Source organism: Pelobates fuscus, chromosome 5 (genome assembly GCF_036172605.1).
Source record: "Pelobates fuscus isolate aPelFus1 chromosome 5, aPelFus1.pri, whole genome shotgun sequence".
Classification (NCBI taxonomy): Eukaryota; Metazoa; Chordata; class Amphibia; order Anura; family Pelobatidae; genus Pelobates; species Pelobates fuscus.
The window spans coordinates 64,682,288-64,710,109 of NC_086321.1; the positions used below are offsets into that span (position 1 = coordinate 64,682,288).

The 27,822-nt window shown below is 40.8% G+C and overlaps 1 protein-coding gene across 10 annotated transcripts in view; it reads left to right on the forward strand.

The window, feature by feature from the left end:
- NEDD4L (NEDD4 like E3 ubiquitin protein ligase) overlaps positions 1-27,822 on the forward strand; it is a 347,833-nt gene that overhangs the window by 205,842 nt on the left and 114,169 nt on the right. For 4 of the 10 annotated variants that reach the window (XM_063453944.1, XM_063453945.1, XM_063453946.1 and 1 more), the window contains 2 exons: positions 7,179-7,217; positions 9,253-9,306. In XM_063453944.1, the coding sequence (XP_063310014.1) occupies positions 7,179-7,217; positions 9,253-9,306 (93 nt within the window). Of the gene's footprint in view, positions 1-7,178; positions 7,218-9,252; positions 9,307-16,436; positions 17,744-27,822 lie in introns of those variants that run through there. The other 6 variants (XM_063453938.1, XM_063453942.1, XM_063453939.1 and 3 more) reach the window with 4 other exon arrangements.

Here is a 27,822-nt window from a genome sequence, read left to right on the forward strand (position 1 = left end):
GTAAAAAGTTGGATACACTGAACTTTTGTTGGCATCAGTGAATGGACATTTATTGTTGAAAAACAAGCTAAAATATTGGAACTCATATGTGAAAGAGCTCCTGTAATGAGTGTTACGTTTTTCTATATAAACTCAGCAAATTATTGGTCGTATGTGGTCTTACAGAAGGTTAGTAAAAGTATTTGCATCAAAAACAGAGAATATGAGAACTATCCCAAAGGGCAAGCCACTGAGTTTCTCTAAGCTTCTGCCCGTTCTCAGATTTCTCATATTGTCTGTTTTTCTTTGTGCTTTCCTTAAGTTAAAAGGTTAATACAGGCTCGGACCACCGTGCTTACTGTGCCTATAGGGGTATCAACTACAACTTGCTGACGAGGCCCAAAGAAAGCCAAAATTATCGTCCAGGGTTGCTTCACATTATGTGGAGAGAGGACTTGCAGATATCTGTAGGTAGACATTGAAACTAGTCCAGGTCTAACCTGAAGAGAGAACTCTAAATATTGAGACTCAAGATTCTAGAACAGATTTTTAGAGTTAGTTAGATGAAATGGCTAGACATATCATTTGATGAGGGACGCAATGCAGAAAAGAATAATTCTGCCAGGAGTGATCTAGTGGGCAAAGTCATTAACAGTACAAAAATGCAGAATTCAGAAAGAAAAGAATAACCTGATATTTCTGGAGTACTGTTTGTTAAGCTAATTGGAACCTTATGAAAGACATAATTTTTTTGCACAGAATTAACAATAGGCAATCCGTAACAGAGTTTTGGGATGCCTAAGTGTGCCGGAGGTGTAACACAAATGTATAGATCTCTTTGGAAAAGTGGCATTTCAAGCAGTAATACTGCGCATACAGATTCCTTGCTCCATGACCGCTTCTAATAGCAGAAATGGTCATGGAGCTTGTAGTAACCCTTTAACAACCTATTGACACAGTGGCAATTGTCAGCACATGATTAGTTTCGTAACGAACAATTACGTTCTGGATCATAATGGTCTATAATTCCATGAACAAGTCCTAGAGAGTTTGTCTAATTGTACTGTGTCTAATGAGCGTGACTTGTAATCCTGTTACAATTTCCCTCCTGAGTCTTACTTTTCAAACTTGCGAGAGAGCAGAAAGCATGTCCTATAGATAACGAGACATCAAGGTTACAGCCGACATAAAAATCCATAGAGTATTAATTAGTTGAAACCCTTCCTTTATTGTGACATTTCAGACATTGTTTCATTGGGTAACCCCAAATTGTTTTGGGCTTATGAATTGTGTAGATCAAAGTCAATTAATACAAATTTTTCTTTTATACTTTTTAAAATTCATATTTAAACGTTGTTCCTTCCGGTCACATTGTAAGTACAGTTTATAACAGTTATGCATTGAAATTAAAGCAGCACTGTTAAAAAAAAGATAAAATCTTTTTGAAATAATCATGCTGACTTTGTTGGGGGAAATTACAACCCAGTCAAAAGATAGACAGCAAGCATGTCAAACTCAAAGGCCAGCACGGGCCAAATAAACAAGGTTTAAGTTTATGTGGGCCGCAAAAAAAACTAAAATAATTTCATAGAAACTTAGCTTTATTTTGAAAAGTACAGCAAAAAAAAAGGCATTCCCCTCTTCTAAACCCCAGCGTCCTCCTCTTCTAAACCCCAGCGTCCTCCTCTTCTAAACCCCAGCATCCTCCTCTTCTAAACCCCAGCACCCTCCTCTACCAAACCCCAGTTCCCCCTCTATACTAAATCCCAGCAACCCCCTAAACTAAATCCCAGCAACCCCCTAAACTAAATCCCAGCAACCCCCTAAACTAAATCCCAGCAACCCCCTATACTAAATCCCAGCAACCCCCTATACTAAATCCCAGCAACCCCCTATACTAAATCCCAGCAACCCCCTATACTAAATCCCAGCAACCCCCTATACTAAATCCCAGCAACCCCCTATACTAAATCCCAGCAACCCCCTCTACTGAACCCCAGCACCTATTTAAAAAAACTCCACTCACATTTCCTCTGTCAGTATGCGACTTCGGAGTCCAACCTCTGGTATACCCCCAATGGCGCCATCCGCACTCTGTGCCAAAGTGGATCCTCCCGTTACTTCTTGAAACCATGTGAAGGTGGAGCACGTTGACGTCTCGTCTGAATGTGACCTGACATGGCATTGCATGCCTCTGTGCACCTCCAGGTCCTCCACTGTCCAGCCGCGGCCATCGCAACACTGAAAGACACCGGTGCGCTCTGACAGACACCCGCCTACTCTGCCTTAACATGTCAAACTTGCGGCTCGCTGGGCTGCAAATGCATTCATTGTGGGCCACATGCAGGCTGCGAGTTTTACATGCTTGATATACAGAGACAAAGTAGAGACTACTTTGTTTCAGTGTTTTCCCTACACCTGACATTTCTAGAAGCTGGGCAGAGCCATCGCTGTCGAGAAGTGGCCATTTCCCAGCTGTCACCAGTGATGGCTGCAGAGATATTGGCTGTGTCTATGGCGGCCTTGAGGGATCCTCCATAGACCTCAATGTTGTAGTTTTGCACATGGGCTCGCAATGCACAGGTTCAGGTAAGTAAAGATCACCTTTACCTCCCCCCACCGCACCACCAGTGGCGATGTCACAGTTGGGGGTCTTTGCAGATTAAGCAAAGTCCCTAGACTATGACAATGCTGCTTTTACACATTGTAAATATCAACGCAGTGCTTTATTTAAAAGACATGGGGGACATTTATCAAAGTGTTGCCAAAAGATCTAGGTCTAAATTTGGTGAATATTTGGTACAAATATTTGAAGGACCATTAAAGGCACACACACTACTTTGTTTCAATGAAGTGGTGTAGGTACAGTGATCCTCTTCGTCTTTTAACCCTGTAATGTAACGTTATGTCCTGAATTCCACTAGAGGCTCGTCACCTGTGAGAACGGTGTCAAACTAAAGAGCATTTGCTTGGCACAGTGTGGTAATTTACTGGTCATGCGTACTAGTCTCCCAGTGCTTATCTATGGGGAAGCATTGGATTGGCTGAGATTATACAACCAAAAGGAGGGACCGGAAGTGTGAAGACTGAAGTTTATGCAATTTATTTCCCCCTAGTAACAGAAGATTTATCACGCTTTACAACACTTTTCAGACCGAAAAGGATTTGGATTCCCTTCTAAATTGTGCAGTCTTTTGAAATGGAAATTTCTACAAAAACTGGCGATATTCACTATGGAGGACACCATTACATTTTTGGATCACATTTAGAACACTTGACTTTAATAAAAAAAAATAATGACCAAATTTACCTGTCAATTTTCACAACATATTGATTAATATCCCCCAAAGTCTTAGTACGAATTGTAGTTGTGGAGATTTCAAACTTGGTAAATGCGGGTGCTATGGCATTCTGAAGACTGGGCCAGCTAGTGAAAATCCTTATAGCCCAAGTACAGCAGTGGCGCTAACTGAAACACTAAATTCTAACTGAAGTATTTGGGGTTGAAGATTAGAAGGAAAAATATTAGCGAAGTCTATGAAATATTACATTTTAGCTGACCACAAGGTTTCTAGGAAGATCCATCAGTAAAGCATTTGAAAAATGACTGCTGTATCTCGGGTGACAGTGTGTGGAAAGATAGATTTGTGTACCATCTGCATGAACACAGAAGGTAATGAGATTCGGCTGCACATAATCTAAAACAGGAACAAAAGCAGTTTGATGATAGTTGAAATCTGTACACTGCTGTTGGGAGCCCAGAGCAGAGTCTAGCGGAACTCTTCATGAGAAGGCATTAGGATACAGTAAAAGAATACAACAAAAGGTAGGGATTTGCCTTAGGTGATACCAGAGTACAGTTCCTAAGAGAATGGAGAAATTGTGGAAAAAAAGGAAGATATGGTAATATCAGTCACAGATAGTAGTAGATGGAATGATGCATGTGTGCGGCAAGAAGAAAGCACTATACCCGCCTAGTGGGCAAGGTTGGAGATAGACAGACCTATGTGTCTCAATTTAACTTAAACTTATTTCACCTCAGTGAAACAACAAAACCCGTTGCTGAGCTATATTGGGAGACCAGGGGCAATTCTGAGGTCAGCATGGGAACGTATGGTTGTTTCCAGATTCTCTAAGTGTTCTTGTTAGCCCAACAAGTGAGTCTGACAGGGAAAGGTCATGGATTAGCTCTGACTGTGGGGCTCCAGGCCTACAACACCTGCTATGCCTTGGACGAGTGAGAGTGTTCACTCAAATTGCTAGTGCCTCTGGTATGAGACAGCGTGATTCATGAGGTGGATAAACATAGACCTTGTATGATTGATTATGATTTGTAAGCAACATTTCACAATGGTGTATAATACTTATATGTAGTTACAGGCAGGGGTGAACATGGAGTAATTGGCACCCCCACCCCGCCCCCAACTTTAAAGTGTAAAAAAAAACACCTGCAAATATTTTAATGGTTTTTAGCACTGTGCAGTGTTTGTATTTTATTTTATTTTATTTTTTTATGTGTTTAGCACTGAGCAATGTTTGTGTGTTTGAATGTAAGCATGTTTTTGTATGGAGTATGTGTGAGTGAATGTACGGGTGTGTTTGCACGTATTGGCATTTGAATGCAGGCGTGCAGTTTTTCTGTAGTGTGGTTTGTAAATATGGTGGTGTGTATATAGTGTTGACCTTTGAATGCAGGGTTGAATTTGTGTGTAGTGTAGGCGAAATGCTGATATGTATGCACATATACACACACTAGCACACATATAGATACAGACACAGGTAAACACATGTAGTTTCATAGAAACACAGTCATACACAGATACAAACAATGACACACATACAGATAGACACACTGATACAAACACACACATAGAGACACACAGACACCCCCCCCTTCCTGACACTTACCTGCCCTTCCCTCCATGACTTTTACCTGTGTCTAGGGAGGGGACACACACTATATTCCCTGGTGGTCTGGAGGCACAGCATAGTTGTCCAGAGAAGAGGGGCCCAGGGCTTTCCATGATTGTTTCACATACCGGAAATTTTTTTTTTTACTAAATTAATATTAATATATGTACTGAAAAGCAAAGAAAAAGTAAATGTATGTAACAAAAGTTAAATAAATACGAATGTTTAACCCAAACCATATCATGGTTGATCAGCCCAGCCATTACGAAATTCAAGGTTCTCCCTCCATGAGCTATCATGAGTTATTCACACTGACCGATCCAGTATTTACTAGAGTTGGAGATTCATTTTGGTACAAATTGCAATTGGTTCGTATTTTGGCCAACCAATTGGTCAAATTAGAAAACTCAGTGCCGAAATGTACCTGAATCACAAACTATCCAACACGGCCGAGCAGGCCATTTGAGGTTGGTGATTCTAAATTCAACTTGTTGCGCCAGACCAAAAAAAAGGGAATAGAGGAAAAAAAGATGATTGATAACTAGGAATCACTAAATATTTATTTTATTCAGAGGTTAAGTGCGTAGCGAGCAATAAAGGGAGAAAACACATGCACCAGCCACAACATTAAAAACACAGGTGAAGTGAATAAAATTGATTATATCATTACAATGTCAACTGTTAAAGGGTGTAATATATTAGGCAACATGTAAACAGTCAGTTCTTGAATCTCATGTATTGTAAGCAGGAAAAATGGGCATGTTAAAAGTTCTCAGTGACTTTGACCAGGGTCAAATAGTGATGGCTAGCCGACTGGGTCAGTGCAACTCCAAAACGACAAGTCTTGTGTGGTGTTTATGGTTTTCAGTGGTCAATACCTACCAAAAGTGGTGCAAGGAAGAACAACTGGTGAACAGACGTCAGGGTCATTGACCAAGGCTCATTGACGCATGTGGGAAGCAAATGATAGCCCCTTTGGAACCATCATACAGAAAAACGTCTGTAGCTCAAATTGCGAAAAAAAGATAATGCTGGCCATGATACAAAGGTTTCAGAACACACAGTGCCACAGACCAACCAGAGTGCCCATGATGACCCCTGTCCACTACTGAAAGTGCCTTCAGTTGGGACATAAGTGGAAGAGCTGGACCATGGAGCAATGAATGAAGGTTGTCTTGTTTGATTAGTAACATTTTCTTTTAGATCAGGCGCCAGATGGATGTGCATCATTTGCCTGGGGAAAAGATGGCAGCAGGATGCACTATGGGAAGATGGCAGGCTGGTGGAGGCAGTGTTATGCTCTGGATGATGTTCTGCTGGGAAACCTTGGGTCCTGGCATTCATTTGGTTGTTACTTTGACACGTACCACCTATCTAGAGATTGTTGCAGACCACGTACACTCCTTCATGGCAATGGTGTTCCCTAATAGCAGTGGCTATATCAGCAGGATAATGCACCCTGCCACACTGCAAAAATTGTTCAGGAATGGTTTGAGGCACATGACAAAGTGTATTGTCTACACAATATTAGACAGGTTTACTTTTTTGTTTTTTCTCACTGATCTTCCCGTTTTCACTTTTTGGGATGGGGGAGCAAATTATTAAGGGGCACCAGAACTGTTGTGCAATCCTTACTGAAAAGGTGTGACTACTTACGTAGGACGGCACTAAATCATTCCTGGCACCATTACCGCTTCATTAGTGCTGTAGGAGCTATGGTGTTTGGAGTGTTCCTTTAAAACCTGGCCTGACATATATATATATAACAAAAAAAAAAATGCACATTTGAGGGGTTCTGGAGACCTTTATAAACTACTGGGCCTTTTGGCTCCAGTATGCAATGTGTATGGGGTACATCGGTCATTACACTGTTACCTTTTGTGAGCTTCGAAGTTGGTGTTTGGTGAGTGAGTACACTGGATCTTTTATGTTCTATGTATATTTATTATACACATATGCATATATCACACACACTCTTATTTTTTTTAACACATACATATATACGGAACTCAAATGCTCAGTTTGCTATCAATAGATCTCTATTTTTAGAGGGAATTTCTTCTCAGATCTTCCTAGTCACTTCCACACTCTGAAGTCACTGAGTGGATAGAATTTCAGTCAATTCACATAATCTGGTGTAGGATGATCTCTGTGAATTTTATTGGTAAGAGAAATATTCATTGCTAATGGGATACATTCTAAGATTAGTGTGTTTAAATCTACCGGTAATCTCTATACATCAATGTATTGTGTACTAAAATATTATTTTTTTTCTTCTTCTTCTGTAGACGTTAAACCCAAAATGGAATGAAGAATTTTTTTTCAGAGTAAGTATTTTAATCTGTTTATTTGTTTTTAAATATATATATATATATTCTTATGTTTTTCTTTAAGAAGAAAAAAAAAATACACTTTACTAGGCTGCATTTCAAGAGCAAGGTCTGGAAAGGTTCGAAAAGCATGAAGATGACAGAGGTATTTTTCCACAGTGTTTTGTCAATTAAATCTTTTTTTAGAACTTCAATTGGTTTAGCAGCCAAGTCTAATCTCCCTCCTCCAAAAGCAGTGGATAAGAAGCCTAGGGAATGTAATACAGTTTAGCTCCTGGGTGAGTGCTGAGGCCTATAATTGATTGTACAGGCCTTGATCAGCCACGGGGTAAATCTACCCAAGTAATCCAAAGACCCGTCTAACAACTTGGCATTTCATTTCAAAAAGGGCGAATACTAATCCTTGCTAGCCAGAACTGCCCTAAACCCGAAATATTGTACCTTACTGCTTCCCCTTTGTTACTAATGATGTTGCAAGAATGCAAAACCCCCTGTGTTTAATACCAGGGAAAAAAACTCTGATATAGATTTGAAGAATATGGGGGGTGTTTTTGACAAAGCCACAGCTATTCCAATTTCCCTGTCCCTTAAGTGCATAGGGAAAGCTGAAGAAAGGGAGAACAAAAGGGGGCATTTTGGAAAGAATATTAGAGGGTGGGATAACCTTCCAGGGTTTCTGCTGTCCAACTCCAAACGTTTCCACTCTGTAAACCCCATTATCAGCCTCTTATAGAATTAACAAGTTCAAAAGCATTGCAGATGGCGAAATTACCGTACATACAGGATAATGTTTTCAGAAAATGTTTACATTTCACGTATAGCTGCTGTTAATGTTTCTGTCTTAAAAAGTAACTATAGGCTTTAAAACAACTTTAGCTTTTTAATTTAAAGGGACACTATAGTCACCTGAACAACTTTAGCTTAATGAAGCAGTTTTGGTGTATAGAACATGCCCCATGCAGCCTCACTGCTCAATCCTCTGCCATTTAGGAGTTAAATCCCTTTGTTTATGAACCCTAGTCACACCTCCCTGCATGTGACTTGCACAGCCTTCCATAAACACTTCCTGTAAAGAGAGCCCTATTTAGGCTTTCTTTATTGCAAGATCTGTTCAATTAAGATTTTCTTATCCCTGCTATGTTAATAGCTTGCTAGACCCTGCAAGAGCCTCCTGTATGTGATTAAAGTTCAATTTAGCGATTGAGTTACAATTATTTAAGGTAAATTACATCTGTTTGAAAGTGAAACCAGTTTTTTTTTCATGCAGGCTCTGCCAATCATAGCCAGGGGAGGTGTGGCTAGGGCTGCATAAACAGAAACAACGTTATTTAACTCCTAAATGACAGTGAATTGAGCAGTGAAATTGCAGGGGAATGATCTATACACTAAAACTGCTTTATTTAGCTAAAGCCATTTAGGTGACTATAGTGTTCATTTCAGCTAAAGTTGTTTTTGTGCCTATATTGTCCCTTTAAGAACATGCACAATTTTTACATCTGCGTTTTGCCATACCAAATCATACCAACAATGACTAGCACTGATAGGCACCGAGTAGGCACCATAACAACTTTCATCAGATGCCGACAGTCTGGCTCTTCGGTTGCCACTTGGCTAATGTGGAAATAAACTCTAGGTGCAGGGAGAGCCCTGTTTCTTGACAAAATGTGGACAGCACATACCGTCTTTAAGCACCATAACCACTACAATTTGCTATTTTGGTGCTTACAGTACCCCTTTAATTTTGTATAAAAACCCAGAACCCGATTCCTGACAAAGACTATAACTTTCGGCTAAGTATTTAGGGTAACAATTTCTTGTTGTTTTCACACTGTTCTAACACCGCCATCAGGTCCATCCTAAACACACAAACTGCATGGTTAAAATGTAAAGTAATTAACCACAACTGAAACCTTTGTGCGTTCTGTGTTTTGGACACGGTTCAGTATTCCATGCCTTTCAGGATTATATGTTTTTGACAGTACAAACCATTGCTGACTTACTAAAGATGCTGTTCTATTTGTCTGCGTTGCAGGTTCACCCCACCAACCACAGGTTACTCTTTGAAGTTTTTGATGAAAATCGATTGGTGAGTGATTCTACATTTTACCCATTGCTGAGAGATTTCAAACACTATAAAGCTCATTCACTTAATACAGAATTGTAATGAATTTAAAACCAAATACCAAAAATAAAATGGGGAATCTTTCCATATCCGTTCTATATAACTAAAATTAGCTTCTTTTTTGTGTGCTTTTTTTTTTTTTTTTTTTTAAGTATTTGCTTCAGTAATAACACCTTGTATTTTCTAGTTAATAAGTGTGCCCCAGGAAATCAAATATTTGAAACCAGAACAGGCATGCCATGAATCCATTATTAACGTTTTATGAATGCATGTACCCTTGAATAATATTAACCCTGTCTCCATGCTTCAAAGCACATTGTGTTGCTACGGCTATGTTTTCTGTTTTGGAATGAAACCTGAAGTGTTCCGTTTTTCTGGACCCCCTTTCCCTGTGGAAATAAAGTTTGATTACCTCTAATTCAGTGGCGAGAGGGTCCTTCTCCACAGCTTTGCTCCTGCTATGGGAGATCATCATCCAATGCTTCTCATAAAGTAGCATTGCAAGGCAAGAGGTAGCCTTGGTTATTTCTCCTGTAATAAGGCAAGAAAGAGGGGACATGGTTTACCCCTAAAGCACCCTAGCTAGCTGGAAGTGGATTAGGATTTTGGAGTGCTTCTTTAATTTTGTTTTTATACTATATTTCTAGGCAGTAAGCATTGTATAGCAGACAGATGTAATTGTATTTTGTTTTCATTGACCATGTTAGTAGATTGTGAGTTAAAAAGAAACCCGACAAAAGTAAAGTTTACAAGCAATTGCAAACTAACTTTGTTTTTGTTCTCTGTTGCCACATTGGCTTGAATTGGAGCACATTTATTATTAGTGATACAATGAAAGTTTTTATAATATATGCTGGTTTGTTTAAAAGGTAATGAATTAGCCTGGTACACAGGAAGACATGTTCTTCTGCTGAGAAGTCACCTGAGGTCACCCCCACCTTCTCCTCCGTAGTCTGTCAGAGCAGTCCGCTGCTGATCCTTGTTTTTATAATATGTGGTTGCTTTGAGATGTAAAAAGCAACCTGATGTAAAATGAAAAGAAAAAACACTAACGTCCCCCAGCCCTTCCTCCAACTATAAACCTGCATCCATAGCTTTGCCCCCAAGCCTCATGCCCTCTCCCAACAATGCCTTTGAGGGGCAATGAAGAACCTGTTTAATTTTAGGAAATTTAGGAAGCTTTTGACATTAGGAGAATACTTATTAGGGAAATCATGTTATCAGAAGTATATTTTTGTAAACTAGTGGTATCTGAATGCTGCTGCCAGGCTGATCTTTCTCTCATGTCGCTCCTCTCACACCTCACCCCTCTGTCTATCCTTACACTGGCTTCCTGTACCCTACAGGTGTCAATTCAAAATACTAACCCTTACCTATAAAGCTCTAACCAACTCTAGCCCCTCTCACATTTCCCCTCTCGGTCTCTCCACTTTACTGGTGACCTTCTCCTGTCTGCTGCTCGCACCCTTTCTACAAATTCACGCCTGCAAGACTTCTCGCGGGTACCTCCTTTCCTTTGGAACAGCCTGCCTACCCTGTCAGACTCTCCCCAAGTCTTCAATCCTTTAAGAAGCCCCTCAAGACCATTTTTTTTCAGTATTGCTTATGGCCTCCTAGAGTAATTTCTATCTCACAAACCTGTCTCTTGCTGTCTCCTAAAGGGCCACACTCCACTCTCGCCTCCAGTCCTGCTACTTTCCAACTGTCTATTTGCTGTCTCAATACCCTTCCTATTGTGTTTTTATACTCCACCTCCTATAGACTGTAAGCTCTTTTGAGCAGGGTCCTCATCCTGCTTTTGTTCCTGTTACATTTCGTTATTGTCTCATTTGTTAAATTCCCCTTTTATTGTAAAGCGCTGCGGATTAAGCTGGCGCTATATAAATACTAATAATAATAGAAAAAAGATTGTGTTACATTGGTTAAGACTAGAGGTTTTCAGTTATACCTCCGCGGCAAAGCATTTTAATTGAATGCACTCTGAACACCTTCTCCTACACTGAAAGGGGTTTGTGCTTCAGGAGGTCAGGATGCCTGAGCATGTATTTATTTATTGGTTCTTAAATTGTCTTTGCCCTTCTTGAGTACAATTGACTCTATAGTGGGCAAAATTCAATATTGGTGCCAGTATTTATACGAAGCCCTGACCTCAGAGTCATGATTAATGTATGCCATTTGGCTGCCTTTTACAAATGCAGTATATGGTCCTTGACAAATTACATTTTTATTATTCTGCTAATTTCCAATTAAAATAAGTTTTACAAACATGTGGCCCCAGTTTGTGGATTTAGTTTTTTATTTTAGCTTCCCATAACCAATCTGTACATCTGTTGAGCGTTAATAAATTAGAAACTTTTGGGGAAAATTCTGACAAATGACTCGCTGTGTATTACCATATGTTAAAATCTATTCCACTATTTTATTTGTTTTTAATGACTTATCTGCATTTAATTCAAGCATCCAACATAAAATATGGGAGATTAACCTGCACGACATGACCCATCCGTAATCTCGGGCCTTTTACATTACACCAGAAAATCTTAGCCGTGTTCTGCAAAGACAGTGCCAGATACTTTAAAAAAAGTATTTTACAGTGAAACAGTAACTTTTGGTAAAGTTTTATTTTTTCTATTTATTTTTTTCAAGGGGGGGGGGGGGGGGGGGAGGGTGTAACATAATTGATTTATTTGTGTGATGAGATGTGATTGGCAAATAATATAGTCCCAAACCTTGTTTTGTAACTCGTCATTTATGGAGTGTTGAAATGAAGCTCACACCTGTGCCCTAGTTATTGCGTTTACAGGACTTTCACTATGCAGCTGATACCAATAGCTTTTCTCACTGTTGGCCTTTGCTCCAGTTTGGAACAATGAGAGATTGTTCTGAACCTTGGCACTTGTGTTATAAACCAAATTCCACTCCCAATGCTGCTATAGCTGATTTTTATTTTTTTATGCTTCACTTTGGAACATGCTGTTGCAAACCAAAAATATATTAAATATGTAACAACCCAACATAGCTCAGATAATACTCCGATGGGGGTGGGGGGGGTGGGGGTTCGACAAGTGTCAGAGGCCTACACACACGGCAGGCGCGGGAGGGACGGCTGCTTTCTCGCCACCACAACAAGCTGACTCTATGTACATGGGCCTTCTCCCCCTCCACCCTTGGACCGGTGGGGTTATCCCGGTCTGCCTTCACACAGAGAGCACTCGCCTCCGAGACGCTCCATGGCGCAACTCTGACGACGGGAACCACAAGGCCGAGCCAATATGGCCGATGGCACTGTGGCGCACATGGAGCAACAGACAACTAGCCACTGGGCAGCAGCCTTCCAGGTGAAATTTGACGCTGTATGCGGGTGATTCTGGGAGCGACTAGAGAAGTATCAAAACCGTTTCATATCTAAGATCTGTTATAGTAAAACAAAACCTTTTTTTATTCTGTAAATAACAGGTTAAAGGACCACTATAGTGCCAGAAAAACAAACTTGTTTTCCTGGCACTATAGTATTAATAGGTCCCCCCACCCTCATGGCTCCCCTCCCGCCAGGCTGAAGTGGAAGGAAGGGGTTAAATCACTTGCCTTTCTCCAGCGCGGGGACTCTCCTCCTGACGTCATCGGCTGATTGCGCATGCGTGGCAAGAGCTGCGCGTGCATTCAGTCAGTCCATAGGAAAGCATTCTCAATGAATTATTCTCAATTTAATTATTTTTTTTATATCTTAAAACCACTTGCAAAAGCTGCTGTTCTCTTCCCTGCAGCCTTTGCAAGCCCTACCCTTCTTGCCCAGTCAATACTTTCGGTGTCTGTCCAGTCACAGACTTCCTTATGCAGCTCAATGAGATGTCTTTGTAAGTCATGTACTCCGGGCAACTTAATTTTAATGAGGTTGTTATGGTGCCTAGTGTTCCTTTAAAGCAACACTCCTGACTCCTATAGAACTTGCTGAAGTACTGAAGGGTTAACTGACTGTCTTCTTTGTTCCCATTCATAAAAGTGCCGGTTAAGAGATATAAGCATTTTTATGAATTGATTTGGAAACTCTCCCAGGCAGTCAAGCAGATAACCAAGAGGGTTTCTTTTTCACTCTTTTTCAACTGTTATTCACATAAAAGTGAAAGCTTCTATGGCGAGGCATTAGTCTAATGTTTTCCTCTGAGAAGCAGTCTGCTTAGTGATCACCACATTTGTGTGGTGAAAGTGCTGCATGTACAAATTTCATCCAGAAAGGAAGGGACCGTGTCCTCACTGACCGTCTCCCTGTGCAGAGCAAAGCAGTTGGGAGAAAGGATGTTCGCAGTACAAAGTTACCGTTTTTTTTGCCTGGGGTTATTTAATATTGAGAGGGTTAAAGGAACACTCCAAGCATTAAAATCAAATATGTTTTTAATACTGGAGTGTTTCTTTATACCTTTCCTAAAGCATCCCTTTCAACTAAATCGTTAAAATACTTACCAATATGGTGCCGGACAATTGATATTGATAAATCTGAACTGGCCATTAAATCCCCTGGATTACAGTTGTATTGGGCCATTTTTCACTTAGTAGCTGACCTCCATAACTCTGGTGGTGGTGCTATACGTGGGGAATTTAGGCAAACTATGTGCTAGTGTCAGAGTGCATACAGTGGTGATATATCAACCTATAGCTGAAGTTCCCTGCAGCTCAGAAACCCTAGAAACCTAGAATGTGACGGCAGATAAGAACCATTCGGCCCATCTAGTCTGCCCAATTTTCTAAATACTTTCATTAGTCCCTGGCCTTATCTTATAGTTAGGATAGCCTTTTGCCTATCCCACGCATGCTTAAACTCCTTTACTGTGTTAATCTTTACCACTTCAGCTGGAAGACTATTCCATGCATCCACTACCCTCTCATTACAGTAATACTTCCTGATATTATTTTTAAACCTTTGCCCCTCTAAGAAAATAGGCATATAAAAGTTTCTTGGGCAATTCACTAACATTACAGCGCTTGTTATTTTTTATTGAAGTAGACAAACTAGAAACATGTTAACCAGTGGCGTACCTACCACGGTCGCAGGGGTCGCAGCTGCGACCAGGCCCCTCACTTCAGGGGGCCCAACCGCATCCACGACCCCTGCGACCTTGGGCTGCCTAGATGCCTGTCATACGGAGGCCCAAGAGGTGGCCTACTGGCCACCTAATGGACCCCCCTGACGGGCGGCAGAGTTCCTGTCAGACAAGGCGAGGGAGCTGTGTGCATGTGTGTCTGTATATATGTGTCTGCATGTGTATCTGTTTGGATGAAGTGGGGGATGTATGGGGGGCTCCAGGGCAATTTTCGCATCGGGGCCCCGTGGTTTCTAGTTACGCCTCTGATGTTAACATTGAGATAATTAGCATTGCATCAAGGTGGATGTTCAGATTCACACCACGTCCATAGCCTTTGGTTGAAACAGTCGTTTTGAGTACGGTCAAATCATTCCGCCATCAAATAACATGGTGTGACACAGTGAGGATTATTTACTAAATTGAGAATTGTCAGGAATTCTAAATTATTTTCAAATTCAAAGTAGCCAAACTGGAAGCTTTGCTGACTTAGATATTGTTTCCAGTTTAAATATTGTGTCCAAACATTTAAAATTCTCTTTGAATTCCCAATAGTTCTCAGTTTATTGAGCAGTAACTCTAGCACAGGGATTCCCAAAAGGTAGATCTCCAGATGTTATAGAACTACAAATCCCCTGATGCTTGGCATGCCTTCAAAAAGGCAAATCATCATGGTAGCTGTAATTTTAAAAACATCTGTGAAACTACCTTTTGGGCACTCCTGCTCTAGAAGAACCATGAATCTTGCAGCATATGAATTCTATATACTACAGGCCTGCATTCTTATATGCTGCCAGTGATATCCAGGAAAATCTGGTGGGTATGGCAACCCTGATGGGGGAATACAGTTATGGTCTCTGGTAGCAGCATAAATGCCAATGCAGAACAGATAATCTCCTCCGCAGTCTGAAGAGATCAGGCTGGCTGCAGTGGTGACATTTCCAGCCAATCTTTCACAAGCGGGAACAGACTGTGCCCAGTCACTCCTAGCAGACTTTGATTTTGAAGGGGAAGCACTAATTGTAGGAAATCACACGGTGAGTTAGGAGCTTCTCAGCCCCCTCTTCATTAATAATTTATTCTGTATTCATCCCTTCCTGCTGGGAGACTTTACATTTCAAATTGGAATTAAAATAAATTCCCAAATTGTGTCTCAATATATGTCTGTTTCTTGGAAAATTCTAGATTAATGTGTTCTATTTTTTTTTTTTTTTTTAAATAGCAGTTTGAAAAGGTTGGGGTCTGCTGGAAAAAAAAAAAATCTCAAACATTTGCACATTCAGATACAATAGCCAAATATGCCTTTTTGAAGTGTGCTGTTATACATTCAATTGACAACCTCAACCCCAAATTTTGTTTAGTAGATAAGCCTTCGGTTCTGAGACTGAGCATAGGAAAGGATTGCGATCTAATGTGTTAAAAGAAGCACATGTACCCGGACTAAAGATCTGAGTCAGCGTCCTAGTGAGAGGTAAACATTATCTACAGAGAAAGAACAGAACTGCTTCGCTTTTACTTTAGAGTCGCACAGAGATATATTATTACTGTATTTAGTTATAGTTTATGTACAGAGAAACACAACATTCTATCAGATAGAACAGAGAGGATTTATAATAGATCCAACAGGTAATGTGCGTTGTGAGGAGTGCATGCGTTCTGTTCTTTTATTTTTTTTAACTTTTATTTTATTTTTGCCAAGAGAAAAGTGCCTGGCAAATACGATGGGGGTTTAGATTTACAGCAGCTCTGAATGTGTTCACTGCTTAACTCCACTGTGAAAGCTTTCCCACCGGTCTGCTTCATTTTGATGGAAAAGGAGCAGCTGGGAAGGTGCTGTTTCAAGCTCGCTCTCTCTCTCTGTTGGAACACACACAAGGGAAAAAAAAATAAATAAAAAAATTTGACTGCACTGGAGAGGGGGAACAACATCATGTGACTCCAGCCATCCTACCCTATGTCACATTATGTAGAAGCACTGATTGCTCTTATCCAATCATGTCTGGAATGCTACTTGTCACTTGGGCTATTTCTGCTATCTGTCGCTATCAGTACTGCAGTGCAGACAGATGGGACACTTTTTCTTGGAGTTTATGTTTTTGATTTTTAACTTCTGGCAGAGTCTGCACTGTTGTTCTGTCTCCGTTTTCCCTGTCTGTTGTTAAACCATGGCCCACCGGCTACGGTTTCATTTTGGCTCTGGAAGAAGCAACACGGCTCCCGAGTCAGATGTCCTAGAACAAGAAAGAGAAGATAATTTTTTCATGGCACTCCACACACTGCCTAGGAGAAGTGGCTCTCACTCTTACACAAGAAATGGATCCGATTATGGCGACGGTGAATTGCAAGAAGAGGGTGAACTAAAACGGAGCTCTTCAATGTTTATCCCCCAGTTGCTAAATAACATTGATGCTCGTCCAACAAGAAGCTCATCCATGCAGATCTCCCTTCAACGCAACGCTGTGAATGGTTATGCTGATGAATGTGAGTCTTCTGCGTTTTCCGACGGGGTTCTCTCATTTTCAGACTTCAATGAGCATTATGTGTCCACTGTAAGGAAAAATTCCTCTTCTGCAAGTAGTTCGCAGGACACTCCGGGAAATTCTCCTCCTCAAGTACACAGTACCACAAGGCACCAAATGAATGGTGCCAACTCTTTCCCTCCTAGGTGCTTTAGATGCCCTTTCGTGGAACAGAACGAAAATGTACACAGTATTGTGGATGAAGATGAAGAAGCTTACGAGGCCACGTTCAGCAAGAATGTTGGTGGAGTAAGAATCAACAGTCAACCTGAAGGTCCAGATATCCACCACGTGCGATTGATGCCTCAGAGCCGCGAGGATCAGAACGGGTCCAATGTTGAACCCAGACGCTGGTCTCTGCAGCATCTTCCGGACACATCGGGGCAAAACCCAGGTCAAAGATGTTTCGTATTTCAACTTCAGCAATCTCAGAGTGGTAATGCTAATCTAGGTGGAGAGTATAACTTTGGCTTTACCGGCACAAAAGGAAACCGGCTGGTCAGGTATCCCCGTATCCGGCTGGAGAGGAGTACCTCGTACCCATTGCAGCCAAGACCCGAGAGCACTAGCCCGGTAGAAAATGGGGTGAGCGTGGATAGAAGGAATTGCAATAAAGACTTTACCGATGTTTTTCACAATGATTCCAGGGAAAGAACCTCACAGGGGCAAGGGTGCACTTTTAAAATTCGACAAGATCAAAATGCTAGGCAGCCACATTTTAGGATTCGTGTAACGCATGGCACGGAAGATCAAAATAAAGAACAAGATATTACAAGAAATTCTGGATCTGCTTTTGGAAATGGGGCAGTAAGTAATATTTGCCACGTATGTCAGATTTTCTAATGTGTTCACATAGCATAGTAGAACTGTATGGTTTCATGAGATATCGCTGTGATTAGCTACAGTAAACTAAATACAATGTGTGAGAGCCTTTTTTGAGATGATAAAATTCCATTAAATTGATGAAAATATAAATTATTCTGGTTAACATTCTGTGCCCTTAAATGGTATCTGTACCATTAATTTAGAAGGAAATAATTTTATATTTGTAGGATCAGAAGTAATATACGACTTTGACCTTTTAAACTTCAATGATGGTTATTAAACAAATGTATTGTTTAAGCCAAGCATAAACTTTGTTCAGAAGCTTTCTTGCTATAGCTAATTTGGGCATGTCTCAAAGTGAACCTGTCAGCCAAAGTTTGGGAGAGCTCAATCTGTACAGAGCATTAAGCAAATTGTTAACACATGTATAAGCTAAATTCCTTTTTGGAGACGGGGAGCAAGTTACATTAACTGTGCCATATGCCATACAGCAATGCATAGTGCCCACATATAGCTGGTTCAAACAGTTTTACTCTGATTAAAATGAAATGTAAATGGACTAAAGTGGACTTTGTGATCTTTGAACAGTACAAACTGTAGAGGCTACAAACTAGCTAGGACAAATAATTAAAAAAAAGGTGACGTTACTTTCCATGCTACAGACCTGCATTACTGTCCGTGATAAGTCCACCCACTTAAAGGGGAAATGTTTGTCAAAATACTCTAAACGGCATTCGTGTAGCAATGCAAAAATCTGTACCTGTCACTAAGCCCTCACAAAACTGTGGGTGTTGTAGATAAAAAGTTTCAGGAGAAAAAAAAGTTGAAATTGAAAACTGATACTGTCTGCTATTAGGCATATTAAATACCTTCAGAAATTGCTCAGTATATTAAATATCAGCGACCAAACCGCATCACATCAGAAAAGTCAATGAATTATGGTTTTGGGGATTTTAGTAGCAGATAAAGTATTACAATATTTGTAAAATTGTGTCATTTCTTTAGTCCACTTTAATGCACTACAGTCAACTATGTTTGAGTGCATTTGTCCTCACTGGGCAAACATATGTAAGGAGTAAAACAAAATGTTTTACAAAATCAGTATTGCAAACATGAGGGTAAAAAATAAGAAAGAGAAATAAATGAGTGTGTGTGTGTGTATGTATATGTATGTGTGTGTGTGTGTGTATATATATATATTATATCAGATTGGATCACTATTACACTGTTAGCCATTGAGTAATGACCCAAGTGGTCCAACCATTATTTAGAGCAATCACATTATAATCCGCACCCCCCAGGCAGCTACGTTTGAGAATTTGATATTTGCAGCATCGCTGTCCTCCCCAGTGTGATGGAAATATGTTTAAAGGAGCACTATAGTGCCAGGAGAACAAACTTGTTTTCCTGACACTATGGGGTCATTAGGTCCCTCCCCCCCCCCCCCCCCCCCCTGCTGGGCATGCATTCAAACCGCCCATAGGAAAGCATTACTCAGTGCTTTCCTATAGTTGTCCAGCATCTTCTCAGTGTGATTTTCACAGTGAGAATCGCGGAAGCGCCTCTAGCGGCTGTCAGTGAGACAGCCACTAGAGGCTGGATTAACCCTCAGTGAAACATAGCAGTGTCTCTGAAACTGCTATGTTTACAGCTGCAGGGTTAAAACTAGTGGGACCTGGCACCCAGACCACTTCATTGAGCTGAAGTGATCTGGGTGCCTATAGCGGTCCTTTAACACTGGGAAGAGTCTAAAGAAGCTGCTTTGGAGAATTGTTTGTCATATCGTACAGCCGAATAATATAAAGTTATTTATTTAATCTTATAACTGTAGAAACAACCACCAATGAATGGCAACTTTGCTCCCTGTCATAAAGCTAAACTACTTTAAAAAAAAAAAAAAAAAAATGAGGCTCCCCTTCATAACATTGAGGATTTTACTCTGGAGTCTGTGCTTAAAGAGAATAAATTGGCAACACGTCTTGGATTTTGTAATTGTAGGATCCTAGGTTTCATAGATTTGCCTTGTCTATATTTCTATCATCCCAGACTTGCTGCATTTGTCACATAATATTGATCAATGTTATGCTTTCATCATTCTGGATATTATGACTCTCTGGTATGGCCGCCAGCATTTCTCGGACATTATCACCTTTCAGGGTTGTTGTTAAAACACTGTTGGGCTGGAAAAATCCACTTAGCCGGGACCATTGTGAAAGGTGACAGATTGGTTCGATACTTGTTTTTTTTTTTACTGGGAAAAGTTACCTTACACCTGCTGCAGCTAGTCTGAGAACTGGCTCCACAAATACAGTAATATAATACAGACTTTGCTTTGTGATTTCTTGTAGAATTGTTAGCTAGCGAGTCTTGCTCGATAGTGCTAGTGGCATGTTTACTGTTTTATTGACAGATTTTAGTTGTATTGCTAAGGCCTCAGGTTAGCCTTTACAGCACATCCCCCATCCTGAAATAAATATTCCCCTTGGGGTAGGCTACCGTCAGCATTCTAGATGTTGCGGACTACATCTCCCATAATGCTCTTACACCTATAATGCTGGGAAACCATCATGGGAGATGTAGTCAGCAACATGTGGTGTGTCAAAGGTTACCTACCCCTGCAAGGGATCCTACCTGGTTTGGTGGACTGCCTTGGGTTAATCTAGTATGTCTAGCTGCTCTAATGAAGCTCTTTTAAATGGATGTACTTGGTGTTTGTTTATTTCCTCCACTCCTGCTCCAGTTCTGCTTTTCGTTCTGTGTGTTTATCCTGAGCCTGTCTGCATAGCTGAGGCCTCCAATTTAACAGTCTCATATATAGACAAGAGATGCACCAGAGGTAAAGAATAGAATGTTTCTGTACTCCGCGGGGTTTTTATAGACCAGCTCTGTAGGACTTTGTGAAATCCTGCCCTGACAATAATCTTAATTTCCTAAAAGTATCCGTGTTCCCTTAAAAAAAGCTTTCTAACATCATGTTAGAGGGACACATCGGACAGCCGTGGATACATTGTGTATGCATTATCCATGTGTAAAAAAAAAAAAAAAACAACAACTTAAAAAGATATTAAAATTCACAGGATTTGTAGCATGGCTAGTGAGCTCTGCACAAAATTTGAAGGGACAAATATAGTAATCCCATATATTTACATGTGTGTGCGTGGCCTAAATCTTGTGCTGCAGTGTAGTTCCGTGTTTATTTTCTTTTGTAGACAGAGACGGCTGAACTACTACTCCCACAAATCATTGCTGTGTAATCTGTTGGGAAGCATTCTATACAATGTAGTGGTCTGGTTTAAGGTGTGTCCTGGCCCCTCCCAGAGTCATTTTTCAAACTATTTAAGAAAAGTTTAACAACTTACATGGGTCACCCTGGACGCCCATGGCATCATCTTCTTCTCCTGCATTCTTCAGCAAGGAATATCCAAATGATTCTTCTGAGCGTAGCAGGGCTCTGTGTGGCCGCTTTCATTGGTAGAGCAGGTCAACTGCACAAGCACATGGGAACCCAGATAAGTTATTAACCAATGTTTGGCTAGCCATAGTGGTTATTGTACTTGGAGTGTTCCTTTAACTTGTTTTCCACTTTTAACACGTTGCTATGAAAACAGTTGTCTGGCAGTGGACCAATTTGTATTTATTCTGCTCTAATGTATCCGGCTGAGTTGTACAGTGGATATTTTCCGTTGGAGAAGGAAGGGCCGGTGTCACATTATTACTGGGTTATCTTACATCTTCTATTCTAGTCCAAGAACGTAACACATCTACATTTTCTTTTCTTACACACTTCCTGGACATGACGTCAATCAAACCTTTTAAATGTTTCACCCTTTCATAGGCTGAGAATGGTGTATTTTGAAATATTTCGCTTCCAATCAACAACCTCGGTGGTAATTTACAGTGAAATACATTGTAGATCTGAGGTGGCAAACTACTATGATAACATATACATATACGTATATCATTTTTTATTAGTATTATTACAATTTACACAAACCATCCTAGTTATAGGCTTTTAGAGCTTTTTTTTTTTTTAGTTTTAGTTAGATATCTGTAGTTTAGAGCCTCTCTATATAGGACCCATTGGTTTGACAAACTAGATTTCCTGTTCTTATCAAAACGCCCAACTGTGGCCAGATTGACAGTGCACAAGTTTCAGAGCTTTGCCTTGACCACTTTTGATACATTTACTGTAGATTGCAAGATGCATATTCTTTCATCCTTGGACTTTAGCTCATTGACTGTATATTTTAAAATCCCCCAAAAGAGCTTAGTAAAAATTGCTCTAACCTTAAACTCTGACACCTTTGGTACTTTGTAGATTACAATAGGATTGTTTCAGGTACTCATGAAATACTATTTTGTGCAATTCTAAAGCATAATATTTTTTTTTTTAAAGTGGATCTACAAGGTGTCCTCTGAGTATGTAGTGACATAAATTCTGGAGTGTTTTTTATTTTCCACTTTTTTATCTCTTACATCTTGGTAGTCAGTACATTTCTGCATGTTTTGTTTTATAACAAACAGCTCTTTTCGTTCTTCCCATACCATAACCAATTATATTCTCATGCCGAGCCTGACGTTACAGACCAGCATGTTCCCATTTGGTTAGGTAACATCTTGATTAAGAAGTCTGTGAACGAGACTGTGTGTGCTTGACACTTTGTGATGATACAGATAGACTTAAAGTGAAACAATCATATTTATTTTGTGAAAGCTTCCTTTCATTTTGTAAAAGATTTAACGCAGCAAACACTGCCGCAGAGATAGCTGGTGTGAATTATGCAGACGGATGTGTGTGTAAAGGACATACTTACCCCCCACTGTAAGAACCAGATATTGCATATCTGTTGCATTCTGACTCCCCTTTTAAAATATTTCACCATTTTTTTTTTTTTTTTTGTAGAAGAATTTCTCTATTTAAAGGGACACTATAGTCACCTGAACAACTTTAGCTTAATGAAGCAGTTTTGGTGTATAGAAAATGCTCCTGCAGCCTCACTGCTCAATCCTCTGCCATTTAGGAGTTAAATCCCTTTGTCACACCTCCCTGCATGTGACTTGCACAGCCTTCCATAAACACTTCCTGTAAAGAGAGCCCTATTTAGGCTTTCCTTATTGCAAGTTCTGTTTAATTAAGATTTTCTTATCCCTGCTATGTTAATAGCTTGCTAGACCCTGCAAGAGCCTCCTGGATGTGATTAAAATTCAATTTAGAGATTGAGATACAATTATTTAAGGTAAATTACATCTGTTTGAAAGTGAAACCAGTTTTTTTTTTCATGCAGGCTCTGTCAATCAAGCCAGGGGAGGTGTGGCTAGGGCTGCATAAACAGAAATAAAGTGATTTAACTCCTAAATGACAGTGAATTGAGCAGTGAAATTGCAGGGGAATGATCTATACCAGGCATATTGCAACCTTCGGCACTCCTGATGTTTTGGACTGCACCTCCCATGATGCTTTACCAGCATTATGAGTGTAAAAGCATTATAGGGGATGTAGTCCACAACATCTGGAGTGCCGAAGGTTGCCTATCTCTGATCTATACACTAAAACTGCTTTATTTAGCTAAAGTAATTTAGGTGACTATAGTGTTCCTTTAATGTTAAAGCCTAAGGGTGATTTTGTTCCACAAAATGTATTCTAGTTTCTCAGACTAGCTTAGCAACATGTGATATGTAGACCAGAAATATCTACAGGACTAACGATAAAGGGACACTCTACACACCCAGACTACTTCATCTCATTGAAGTTGTTTGGATGCAATGCCCCTGTCCCATTAGAAGGACACTATATAGCATCAGGAATACAGTTTTGATTTCCTAAAACTACAGTGTTCCTTTAATCAACTGTTTTAGCATAGTAAAATCCATAGAATGTATCCATCTGTATCATACATTTTAGTAGGATGTCAGGGTCTGATTGGGAAGGGGTGCTGACCACGAGCAACTACCATAAGTAGGAGCATAATATGTATATAAACATTCTATTGTTTTTACTCTGCTAAAACAGTTGACAAATGACCATGAAAAAAGAAAACAATTATATTAGTCACAAGATCGCAAATACAAAACACGAGAACAGGGAAACTTAATATGAGTAAACTGTCAGGCCTTCTGGACACGGGGAGCAAGGTCTCTGACCTTATGTGCACAGGAGCAAGGACACGGAGAGCAGGTCTCCCAGGAGCAGGACGCTGGGAACCATACATACCTGGGCCATAATACATGGAGACATATGATGGCATCTAATTCTTCCAATGCTTCCATCCCACATCTCCCCGTCTCCCCCAATTGTTCATGAGTTTTTTGGGGGATATTTTTCAAAGTGTTCTGAGAAGTTAAATGTTCTTATTTTGATCAGATTTAATAAACTACGGTACTCTAAAAGTAACGTGGAAATACCCTTTTCAAAATGCCACCATATTCAAAGGTGTCTAGCTAGGGAGCAAAAGAAACCAAAGATTAAAAGGAATTAAACAAAACCCTGTATATAATTGGCTCCAAATGTGCTCCCAAAATTAGCGTGAAAGTTTCACCCTTTGATTTAGTGAGACTGAGCGACTGACACCAAGACAATTTCAGGTTCTCTAGTTTATAAAGCTTTAAATAGTTATTGCATTAAAAATATTCAGTCAAAAACAGTAACAAATATTCTTTTTTTTTTTTTTATTTATTGTTGAGTGCAGGTAGATTGGTACATACACGCCAGTAATGCCACAACAGCAATTACCAGCCATTCTTGGTTAACAGAGAGATGGCATTAAGTGAGACTGTACATTTTTATATTAAGTAAGCTTAACTTTGAGTAAAAATGTTATTGAGAGAAAAAAGATAAATGAAGAAATAAAATGATAACACAAACATATAATAACATCAGCCCCACAATTCTAAGGACAGTTACATGTCTATGAATCTATAGCAGGGGTGTACACCTTTGGGTTTGCTGGCATAGCCGACTAGCTGAAATTTTGCAATTTAAGAGGGGTATGTCTAGTGTTAAGGAGGTTATTGCAAGTCGTCCTGGCTAGAAATGAGCCCTGTACCTGGCTAAGCAGACGGTTAGTTACAAGTTATTTCTCGCGGTTTTTACCTTTTAAAAAAAACATAAAAAATGAGCCTAAGTGTCGCTATGTGACAAAGGGGTGTCCTGGTGTGTGTCGGACTAACGATGGGGTCGGAAGCGTAAAGCATAGGCCTCAACATATGTGTGACATAATCTAATGTAACCTCATATGGTCAGGTCATTTCTGGCAGAGGGCTCTCCAAGGGGGTCAGTGTCCCGGTTTCATTCGCGGCTCAAATGGGACCGTGCCAGCCGGATCCCAGGTGTGCGTTGTGGTCTTTGTTCCCGGCCTCCTGTTTATGAGAGCGTCCTGTGGGAGGCCTAGAGTCTCCAGGATGGCCTTAGCTTCTTCTATGTCTTGGACCGGGTATGAGGTGCTGCCTTGTAGGACCGCCAGGATGTGGGGTCCTTTCCATCTGTAGTGAATGTCTCTTTCGCGAAAGAGTGTCGTGAAGGGCTGCAGGGTTTTGCGCCATGCCAGAGTGCTCCCCGACAAGTCCGCATAGAAGGTGAGTTTTCAAAGTTATATGAAGCTTTCCCCTTGAGTGCTCCCATTATCGTAGCTTTGTCGTGTTCCATTTGGAGGCGCACTATCAGATCACGTGGGGCCATGGCAGGTGCTTTTGTTGGTTTCGGGATCCAAAACATGCGCTCGATTACCACCGCTTTCGCCTGCTTGGGGGTCAGTATCGTTGCTAGAAGCCTCCTCACGAAGTGTGGTAGTTCCGCATCAGGTACTGTATCTGCAACCCCTCTTATCTTGAGATTGTTGCTGCGCCTAAAGTCTTCCAGCGCAGCAAACCGCTGTTCAGTGGCTAGTTGCTGGTGCTGGAGCGTTGCAATTTCGTTGTGTAGGTGGGTGACTTGTTCCTTTACGTTATGTGAGTCGCTTTCCAGGATTCCCATGCGGCCGGTCAGGCCTTGCAGGTCCTTCCGGAATGTTGCCATGTCCGCTTGGAGGTCCTTCCGTAGCCCTGCCAGCAATTCCTGCATGTCGGCCTTAGTGACCGGTGCTGAGTCCGGTGTGGAGGTGGTTGGCGCTGGTTTCGGGTTCAGTTCCCGCGGTGTAGGCAGGTGGAAGTCTCCCGGCTCCAGAGTTTGGTCGTCGGAGAAATCTGAGCTCTCTCCCATGTAAGCGGCCATTTTGGGTAGCAAGTCTCCACGTGCCTGCCGCCATAGGTCGCCTATACTCATGCCCTGTTTTGGCTTGTCCTGCCTTTGTTTTTTGTTTTTTGTTTTTTCGACCCATATTATTGTCCGGAGCCTGGGGGTCCAGGGGGGTCTAATTGCTTGGGATCTTGCTTGGGAGCTTTGTTATTAGGCCTTTGTGCACGGAGCTCGGCAGGCTTGCGACCGTTCAGTTCTATAGCTTGGCTCCGCCCCCCGTAAACAAATATTCTTAACTAAAATACTCTTCTAAAGACAAGGAAGTGTTGGTTCAGTCAGTAAGTTATGAAGTCTGATTTTCTCCCATGAATTTATAACCAGTAAAGGTTTGTGATATATAGCTCTTTCCCCCAGCAGTAGTTCTATTCATCAGTTCCGATGAATGTAATTGCTAAATAAGCTGATATTTAAAAAAACAAAAAAAACACTATAGGGTCAGAAACACAAACGTGTATTCCTGACTCTCTAGTGTTAAACCCACCAGTTAGCCTCCCCTTCCCTAAATATAGTTAAATCCTACTTGTATTCAAGTCTGCAGCTGCTGCCTCTGCCCCTGATCTGCCTGTTTGGCTCAGAACAACACTCTTGATGCCAGCCAATCACAATGCCTTCCCATAAGATTGTCTCAGACTGTCAAGGAGGCAGATCAAGGACAGAGCCAGCACAGACCAAACACAACCCTGGTCAGTCAGCATCTCAGTGTCTCCATGCAGAGGGTGGCGACACTCAATGGCAGTGCTGCACACTGTGCATCACTGCCCCAGGAAGCACCTCTAGTAGCCATCTAGGGAGTGGTCAGTGGCGTTAGCCCTAGGCTGTAATGTAAACACTGCATCTTCTCTGAAAAGACTGTGTTTACTGCAAAAAGCCTGAAAGGAACGATTTTGCTCACCAGAACAAATACAATACGCTGTAGTTGTTCTGGTGACTAGTGTCCCTTTAACCATATTGATTTATATTTTTTGACAGCCTTTTCTGAGGTTTGTGTGAAGGGTTGTGCACAGCTTTCTCTCAAACCATCATCCTGCCAACATATAGCCAGAGTCATTGGACAGAAGGGAAGTAGGGACTTAATATGGCTTTCCCACCAGGCACATGTTGCATGCATTTCTAGAACATATTTGAACTGCGAAGACAGAAGTAAAAAAACAAAATCCTATTTTGACCTCCGTCACTGAAGTAGCTGTCTTGCCGCTGCACACAGTTCTGTAAAATAGACAGTGAACCTTCTTACACCAATACCTTTGCAACAAGCATAGACTTTTATTTAGCTTAGTGCGTCCCTTTAATTATAAAATGGTTTTTAGGTGACATTACAAGTTCATTCTGATAATATACAGAAATAAAGGCTTTTAAACTGTGAGCTAAAGCAGTTTAGTGGCTGTGAGTCTGCGCTCGCAGTGCAATGTGGCTGATACAGGGTATGCCCACTAGACTGTACACAGCAGCTGCTCATGCCTTATATATCTTTAGTAAAAACACTCTCAGGGGCGTCTGGAGTCCTACGTCTACTGGGTGTTTATGACCTTTCAGATATCTTTCTGTTATAGTCAGAGACGTGGCAGGGTAGGATACGTTTTCCTTATTAATCAAATAGTGGATGGAATTAAAGGGAACCTGTTATCCAAATGTGATATGCCTCACCTTTTCCGAGTTTAAATATTAAATCCAGATCACAGCATCTTATGGATTATATATAGTATGGTATCCTAATGGATGGCATAGATAAAAATAAAACCCACAAATGCAGTGGATTTTCAGTAATTTCTTCATTTGTGAAACTTAAATGGTAAACAAATAAAAATAACATGGAAAAAACGGGGTACATCAT